Below are 9592 nucleotides of genomic sequence, written 5' to 3' on the forward strand. Positions count from 1 at the left end.
GAGAGGGAGAGAGAGAGAAAGAGAGAGGGAGGGAGAGAGAAAGAGAGAAGGAGGGAGAGAGAGAGAAAGAGAGAAGGGGGAGACTGGGAGAAAGAGAGAAGGGGGAGACTGGGAGAAAGAGAGAGAGAAAGAGAGAGGGAGGGAGAGAGAGAAAGAGAGGAGGGAGAGAGAGAGAGACACGCACACATACAACAGAAAGAGAGACCGAGAGGGAGAGAAAAAAACTAGGTCGAAGCCACGTCTAACTCTGGCCCGAGCAGTGAGCAGTCTTTCAAAACCACTCAGAAGACAGTAGTGATTTGGTGATGCGATGAACAGCGCCTGAATTTCGATCTTCGATCACGTAGGCAGGCCAAGCTATAGAGAACGATGACAACGAGAAGATACTGGAATTGGGTCACTTTCGCGTTGCTATTCCGGTTGATATTCATCACCTTCTCCGGAAACCTCAAGCTGGATAGAAGACCGGAGGTTGCCACTCCCCTCACCAGTCTTCGACGATGTACAGCCTCACAAACGTATTTTATTTCTGGAATTGCGATTGATTTTGTTCTTTGCCCCTTTATTTCTGATCTGGTTTTTATTTTCGAGCGCAGTGGCAGAGGGATACTGGTTGAAAAAGCTGGATATGTCCCCGTATTCAGGTCAAATCCCGGATTGACTGTGCTTTACTCCTCGTCTAACTGATAATGTTTCTAATACTAGGATTTAATTTTCGCATTTTAGCTTCTGAGGTGCGAATTGTGTTTTGTGAGAAGCTCTTCATTTTGGATAACCATTGACCGCAATTAGATTTCCTTGTCTAGCATTTTAAACAGTAGTTTTTTATCATTTTAGCCTTGATTCTGCATAATTGATTCTTGATAATTTCGAACAAATTTTTTTAGTCTTTTACTATCGATGATTGATAGAACATCTCAGCTTCGGATTACTGGATATTTAGAATCTTTATGCAGTATTGTTACCTTAGTCTGCGCATTTCAACCACGGCATCTGAATTAGCTAAATGAATAGTAATTTTCTCAACATGTTTACGACGAATCAATTGGATTTCATTTCCTCAACTAATTCCGAAAGTAAGCTGTGAGCGGAGCTTGTCTCACATAAGGATAAAACTTCATTTGTGTAGAGATCCTCTCACGTCGGACGTTATCAGCCGGCAAACCCTCAACGATAGGGTTGAGAAAAGAAGAAATTTTTGTTTCCATTCCTGTATACCTAGTTTAAGTACCAGGTAAAGTTGCATTATGGATGGGCTAATGTACACACCCAATAGCCCATATCCGACAGAATAATTGACCTGATAGGACACAACTCTAAAGACAATTGAAGGTTCTCAGCTGACAACTACGCATACCTTCCTGAACACCTACAGAGACTGAAATCAACTTCTCATTGTATCTTCTTCCTCTTTCTCTAAACTTTTTGATGGAATTCAATGAGTATCTTAAAGTGTCTCTACAATCTTCAAGGCTATCCAGAGTTCCTTAAAATCTTGCCTTCGCTCTTTCTATGGATGGGCCCGGTAATCTTGTTTAATCACTCTAATAAGTATTTGGACGATTCTGCGGTTTCTACATAGAATAAGTTGTTCAAATGCATATCTTCTCACATTGGAAAATGCACAATTTCTGTCTTTTGAACAATATTAACCCTTAAGGACATTGGGTATTGTTGATGTCCATCCTGTCCTTTAAATAGATGGTGTTGATGATAAGGTTCCTCAAGAACTTCTATGAATAATTGAATGTCTAATTGAACAACACTCTGTTAAGAATTTGTCTTCTGAATGGAAATGGTAGACGATGTGATGAGATGATAGTAGGGAAGAGAGGGGAAACGAGAATTTCGTAGGCAATATTGGAGAGATCACCGAGTCAACTCCGCTTCCGTCTGGCTAGAAGAATCTCTGCTGTTGCCCCGCCTCTCCAGCATACCTTCTTTTTCAGGAAAAGAAAACAATTGATGGATCCTGAATCTTGAGTTGGTCCCCTTTATTTATAGACGTCTACCCCCACCTTAGTTTTGTTTGAATTTGTCCCCTCTGTTTTTTCATGCTAAAGAGCTTCTTTGTTCCCCTTCTCCTCAGGTTCTATGTATCATGGCTCACCTCTTTTGTTGGCTACTCTTGGTCCTCTAACAGCGTCAAGGTAGCTGCCACCACTGATTTGTAGAGTTTTTTTTTTTCCGTTTATGCATTCACTTTCTTGTTGTGATTTTATTTTTTTCTCTTTGGCCTGAAGATTTACTGGAACATTTGATTTGATGCAGGATTGAAAGCCGATCAAATTACATATTTTTTGGGTAACTATAATAGCATTTTGATCTTATTTTTATCTTCTTTACTGATCATGGCACATTATGGTGTGCCTGATTTCTGGAGTAATTTCTGTATAACTATTTGATATTATTATATTTGATGACAGATTGATATTTATGATAGCAGATTTTGTTTCTGCTCTGCTCCTTCGTTCAATTGGCCAGAAACTTGAGTTTGTTTGTGCACAATTTTCGAGGTCGACAAAGCTATCTAAACTGTTGCAAACGTCGAGTAAGTTGTGAATAGGCATGCACTTTTTTTGAATGAACAAATCGTTTTTTTCTGGAAACAGAAATGTCTCTGAAGATATTTCCAATCGTATAACCACCTTGTTCTCATGGACGGGTTATGCTGTTTCTTGCAGTAGTTTCTTGATATATGTATCATTGAGTTTAAGTGATAAGAGTTTTTATACGATTGCACTTGGAATTCTGGAGATCTTTGCGTTTAAAATCCACTTTTATTTTCTCTGTGCTCATCATAGTGAACTATTGATCTTCTTGAAAAATATTCAAATTGTGTCCCTTGTACTTCTCATTGGCAACTGCTTATTTCATGGCAGAAAATGGTTAAGTAATTCTATCGCTTTCAGGGAATGTGGATGCTGGTGATGTAGCTTCCCTCATTTTTCTGTGGAATCCTATGGGGATACTTGCTTCTGTTGGGCTTTCTACGTCCCCTATCGACAATCTGATGGTCATCATTTCCCTCTACGGCGCATGCTCAGGTAAATTTCAAATATGTCAGAGAGAGGCTTCTACATTACCCTCACTGTCTTTAGTGAACCGGCCTGTAGGGGTTCAGTATTGTTTCTGTCACGAGTAGGGATTCTCCAGGGAGAGTGAACGAGAGAAGTAGAGAACTTTAGGGAAGAAGAAAGAAGCTTCAAGAACGACTCTTACATAACCCATTTAGGGTAAATTTCATGGTAGGTACCAAAAGATTCATATTGAACTTACAGCGGAACTTCCCTGGATCCAATAATGACACGTTGATCTAGGCGCCAACGGAGCCACAAAGGACTATCCAAATTGATTCGTTTTCGCCGATAAGCTCCAAGTGCATCATAGGAACTGGAAAAAAAGGGTTCCTTATCTTTCGTGGCATGAGAATTATTATTGCCAAGAGTTTGATTTTGATCGTTTTTGCAATTAGAGAAATTATAGCTATTTGCACAAATTCCTCGACGATTCCCCAGCGTTAATACATAAAGCCCAATTAGCATGTCTTGAGTTGGTACAAAAATGTGATCACCAATAGCTGGAGACAATAGATTCATATGAGAAAACATAAGTAACCGAGCCTCTGCTTGAGCTTCTAACGATAAGGGTACATGAACAGCTAGTGCATGAAACTGTGTGCCAATGGACCAGGCCCATTGACGAGAACCCATTTAACAGTTTCCTTTTTTATGTCTCTTATTCTGGGCTCTCTTATGAGTTACCCATAATTGGCCCAATCCTTCTAGTTGTATTTGTAACAAACCCTAACTCGAGCTAAGTGAAGCGACAGCTAACAAAATACATCGGGGTACTGACGTTGAAGGTTAATTTATGTTACATATCAATAAGATGTTCCATTTTAACTGATAAGTCGTGCTGGTTATGTACAGATGATTTTCTTTTTTTTTTTGAAAGAAATGTACTGATTATTTTCTGCCTCAAAAGATAACGTGGGAATTCAGCCTCCCTTAATTTAATGTTATCTGCCTTAAACATAGCAATGAATCTTCATACATTTGCAAAAAATATTCACAATCAAGTTAAAAGAGTCATCTTCTCCAAATATCCAACACCATTTCTCAATCCTGTGGATGAGGCTCTTCATTCTCAGCTCTTGGATAAAGAGAGTGCATGAATAAGAACAGCTGTAACTCTGTTCTCTTTTACGGCCAAAGGCTCCCAGCTCTCATCAGGTGAAGTATGGTGCTGGATCAACAACCTTCACCGATGTCTCGAAGTGCCTCATTTGTACTGCGACAGACAATTCAAGTGTCATGATATAATTAATTCTTGAGGAGCTCTATAGACCCTGAATAGTTGTTGGGATAGTGGGTTACATTTGTTTACCACTGGTGCTAAAATTGACACTCTCTGTGATATGGAAGAGTGTTATGATCTGAACTGAATTAGATCAAGCAAGAGATTGAATTTGACAACCCCACGATATTACAATTATTGACTAGTCTCCAAGAGACGAATTTGAAGAAGTTCCCAAAATAGAAAGGTCCAACTGAAATGTCTTATCTGTGCGAAGGCGTATAAGAAAGGTCGAAATAAAGAACTGTAGATGGAGTGTGTCATGGATTCGACACCCCTTAGTGAGTTGAAGTAGACATCCAGCAGCATCGACCTTCCCTTGTCTCAACCCGTGAGCTATGGAAACTCCTGCTCCAAGAAAGCCAACTGACTGTTTTAGAAAAAGATTGTCCGATGGATCTGTTTTACCCATCGACCTTTATTCATAGGCTTCGAGCTCCCACCACTTTATTTTCGAAAACACGTGTCCATCATTCCACACATGTGTGGTGACTTTGCCTTCTCTTCGTATTATGATAGGTTCTCAAAGGAACCTTATCTTGGCTTCCCTGCTCAAAGACCAATCCATCCCCAATTTGGAAAGGTCGGGAACTGCTTCTCCACAATGTCTTGATCTTCCCTCGGAGCTTCATAATTGGGCAGATTCTTCAACTTGACGAGGAGTTGGAATGCTACAATTGAACCCAAGGGTTTTTGAGAAGAAAACAAACCAACTTACATTCTTCTATTGTCTTCCCCCATTTATGGGGTTACATGTGGCCCCGAATGTTATTGGGCCTGTTGAGATAGAAAAGAATGGAGAAAGAGAGAAAGGAAAGTACAATTAAGGAAGATAAGGACCGGAGAAATATATACTGCTGAGGCATTTCAATTCGTTAGATAGATTAGTGACTCTAATGTCACTCAGTCTGTCAATAACTGTAGTAGTATTGCATCACACCCTTGAGAGGTTGGGAGACCCTCTAGAAAGTCAAGGGATATGTCCTCCCATATCTAATCAGGAACGGTTTACAGCTGCAGTAGACCGGCAGGGCTCAGTGAAGATCTGTGAGTTTAACATACATGAAATTCTGATACATAGGTTTTGATAATGCGCTTCACTCCTTGGCAATAAATTGTGGTGCTATTCTCTTGTAAGTACTGAGGAAACAACCATGGCCCCCTATCTTAGCTTCATGTAGTTCCTCTAATACCGATAGTATCATAGTAGCATTAACTGGTAGTTCCAAACGCTTCTTATAGAACAGTAGATTATTGAAGAATGAGTATGTCTTCATCATAATCGCCACTTTCAGTTTCTGTCCTAATTGTTCGCTTTCAATAACGTTTCAGGGTTAATTCCATTATCTGCCTTTGGATGGGTAATGGCCTCTCATTTATCTCTCTATCCAGTAATTCTTCTAGTACCGGTATGTGCTGTGCTCTCATCATATCTATCTATTGCCAAAATCTCGTGCAATGTGCTGCTGCTTTCTAAAATCATGTTATCTCTAGTAGTTAATTCTATTACTGGGAAGAGGGCCTGATTCGCCGCCGAAGAAGTTGCATCTTCTCAGTGGCCTCCAATTCAGGCCTTTTTCATGGCACCCAGTTTGGAAATTTGCGATATGGTCCTTCATCTGGTATTCATACGTTCTTGCTTTAAGTAGCATATCACTCAGTAAATTTGGCGGTCTACAAGAAATGTTCAAGAAGTAAGTGCTGAAGGGTCTTTCCTCACTTTTAGTGTTTATTGTTTTTCGACAATTTTTATTCGTGTAACTATTGGCTTCGTAAGTAAAGTTTTCAATACTTAATTTTCTCTCTTGCACATGAAGTTTTTGATTACCAAATTCAGAAAAAAACGGACAGGATGCATTTAGTTATGATATATATCTCCGGGAGTATTTTCGGACCACTGAAATTATTTATGTTTATATTTTAATTTTCGATTTCGTCTGAATAATTTATATTAAAATAAAAGTTCCAGTTTTCATGGCCCTCGCTCTTTATATTATTTTCATTTTTCTTTACATACTCAGGACATACGGATTTATTCTCAGCGTGGAAGACTTATCTCCCAATATCGGGTTACAATGGTAGGTTGATAGACTTTTTTCCATTTTTTTCCTGTCGAATGAGCAGGATGAGAAATATATATATATATATATATTATTTACATTTTAGCGTCTGACCTTTTGATTGTTAACAATAATCCAGGTACTTCTTTGCGGAGGTCTTCGAATTTTTCAGGAGCTTCTTTCTGATAGTTTTTAATATAAGTATTCTATTCATGGTATTGCCCCTGGCAATACGTTTGAATCACCGCCCGTGCTTTCTTGGTTTTGTCTATGTTGCTATCGCGTCAATGCTCAAGCCCTATCCTTCGGTAAGGTTTTTATTTCTGACCTACTGAATCTAGAGCAATTTTATAAAAATAATGTAAAAAAATAAATGCATTTACATTAGTTAGGATTTATTTTCTGATTAAATAATTATCGGCCTCAGTTATGTCAGATTGCTGCTGCTGTCGGATCTTTATATTAAAAATAATCATTCCGCTAACCTTGGTACCTCATTCAAAGGTAGGAGATTCTGCTCTATGTTTGGGTCTTCTTGCCTTATTCGTGAACGAGCTCGAAGGTGAGATATCTTCTGGTCTCTTGCGAATCTGTCCGTTTGATTATTATTTTTTTTTGGTGAAATTATCTTGGTTTGTGTACAGAACTTCGTTTTTCCTTCTTTATTTTCTGCGGATATGTTGGGGTTTCTTTTCTCAGCCCTGTCATGCACAACCTATGGATATGGAGGGTATGCGTTCAATCTCTCTTTCCGATGAATCCATATTACTTAATTACTTTAATCTCTTTCTATCTCTCTGTGCAGGGTACTGGCAATGCGAATTTCTATTTTGCCACAGGTATTGGATTTGCGTGTTTGCAGGTAAAAAGTGAAATAAAAATTCAATTATTTGGAAAATTTTAAATCCTTTTTCAATCTTTTCCTATGCCCTAATTTCTCTCTAATTCTCTTATGCAGACCCTTCTGGTTGTAGAAAGCGTGAATGGAATATTGAATCACGACAGGGCGGTGAGAAAACAATTGAGCGCGGGATAATCCCTCAATTTCTGTTCATTGTTGGTGCGTTTCTAAATCATGTCTGCTTTTCCAACGCTATTTTGTTTAAGAAGGATTGCTTTGCCAGTTTGTTGCCCAAACGCAAAAGTGAAAGAGAAGCATCCTTTTTGGATGGATGCCCAGATATAAGAACTGATCCGTCCATTTTTGAGCCATGTCAAATTACTCTGATAGATGCATCTATGGTGGGCACAGACACATGATCGTTTAAGTTCTCAATCGAAAATTATATATAATACAAGATCTCATATATGGAGATTACCCACATTTAGTTATACATCGCTAACTGGTGCACAGATATATCACATACAGGTGGTCATGCAATTTAAGACGCTCTTCACTAAATGGATTTCTGAAGGTTCATATTCATGTTCATGTGCCTGGATAGATACACCATTTCTAGTCCTCTCTTTTATAATTTTTTTGTTGTACATGCTTGCTTGACTTTAATTGAGAACTTTATTAGATGTCGGTGATATGATTGTTTGTGAACATTTAGAATGCATCAACGATAATTGGACACGATGAAAATTGGACAAAGTTTGCATGAGAATCTAGCAGTAGTAATTCCAAGATGTCTATCTGGTTAACCCAGGGGTGAGATAATTCTGCGTCCACCAACATAAAAAAGTTGGTCTTGGCAAAAATTATTTTCCTATTTATTTTTGGTCCACCTTTGTAGGAGTTGATTTTGTCCCCTTTTGGTTGACTTATGTTAATGTATTGAAGCTCCATTGATTTTGGAAAAAAAAGTTTCAACAAAGATACATTTTCTGATTTTAACAAAAGACAAGCATTGGTCTGCTTAAAGTAGCCAAGTCCTAAATCCGTAGAACTAGTTTCTCCAGCCCTCGAGTCTATAAGGAAGTTGTGCTTAAGTCCACAAGCATTGGAGCACTCGCTACCAAAGAGAACATTGAGAGGGGAGAGAAATGGGTTTCAACAAAAAAATATACTTCAACATTGATTCTTCAAGGACACACGGGGACCTTATATAGTCCACAAAAGGTGCAAGTGGATTGAATGATACTACCCATGAGAAGACAACTCAAAATATTGGGAAAAAACAACTGACAAGATAAAATAAAAGATCAGCGGCCAAACATGCATGAGCAGAGATATTCAATACATTATGGGGCATTTAGAATCTGTGTGGCTCAAAAATATTTTGGCAAGATAAAACATAAGGACTGAACCTCTGATAAGGTCTAGCAGAGATGCAATTTTGGCAGAAGAGGAATCTGTCAAAGAAAATATGTCAAAGGATTTTGTGGTTCTCTAGGTTTTCTGCTGAGATTGTCAGTTTCTAGAAGGATCTCCTTCATGGGCGCCAATGGCTAAATGGGCCTCAATAAGGATGCTTCTAGGCTACATCAATCATATTTTATAGGTAGAAAATGTACTAGACATCGAGGTTTATACATTTATTGTTTCCCATTAACTAATATGTACACTTATTTATAGCATAAAAACAAGTTCAAGTGGTTTTCAATGTTTTCAAATGTTTTTGGGCATAATCTATTATGTTTGTGATGTACAAAGTGTACTTGAGCCGGAAGTTACATTAAAATTAAAGACCTCTCTTACATTGAGTCTGAAGGTAAGTTATGGATACTATTATTTTCAGGAGTTTACTCTCCCACTTCACCTATCCAAAATATAATCTTTAAACTGAGTTCAAATATTTATTTATCCCATATTAACCACACAATTATGTTCGTGCGCTTACTTTTGCATCACATCTGAGACATTTTAAATTCCATGATCATAGTCAAAATATAATTGTCCATCAACAAGATGTATTTGATGTCCTAGGTCCAAGGAACAATTTTACAACGGTGACATGAATCAACCTGATAAAAAAATAATTATAATACCATGTATGGATTTAATATGTATTAACTATGAGAACCACCCATTACTCATTATTTATGTAACTGCACAAATCACTGCAAGATTGGCCATACTCATCATATTAGAATTCAGTAATTTTCATAATTTACTAAGTTTTGAAATGGAAATAAATATGACAAAGAAAGTTGGAATTAAATTTGACAAAGAAAGTCGGAAGTAAATATGACAAAGAAAGTTGGAAAGTTGGTTACTCATCATATTA

At 37.9% G+C, this 9592-nt stretch overlaps 1 protein-coding gene across 1 annotated transcript; it reads left to right on the forward strand.

Moving 5' to 3' along the window:
• Window positions 1-75: 75 nt before the first annotated feature.
• On the forward strand, window positions 76-7624 carry LOC144712146 (GPI transamidase subunit PIG-U). The gene is made up of 14 exons (XM_078586335.1): window positions 76-502; window positions 597-644; window positions 2090-2150; window positions 2272-2304; window positions 2427-2551; window positions 2913-3047; window positions 5692-5768; window positions 5857-6053; window positions 6381-6437; window positions 6559-6727; window positions 6924-6981; window positions 7064-7149; window positions 7225-7281; window positions 7378-7624. Exons 1-14 carry the CDS (start codon window positions 370-372, stop codon window positions 7453-7455), a joined length of 1314 nt encoding a protein of 437 aa, XP_078442461.1. The 5' UTR covers window positions 76-369; the 3' UTR covers window positions 7456-7624.
• Window positions 7625-9592: the final 1968 nt, after the last annotated feature.

The sequence above is a fragment of the Wolffia australiana genome, chromosome 14 (assembly GCF_029677425.1).
Source record: "Wolffia australiana isolate 7733 chromosome 14, ASM2967742v1".
Lineage (NCBI taxonomy): Eukaryota > Viridiplantae > Streptophyta > Magnoliopsida > Alismatales > Araceae > Wolffia > Wolffia australiana.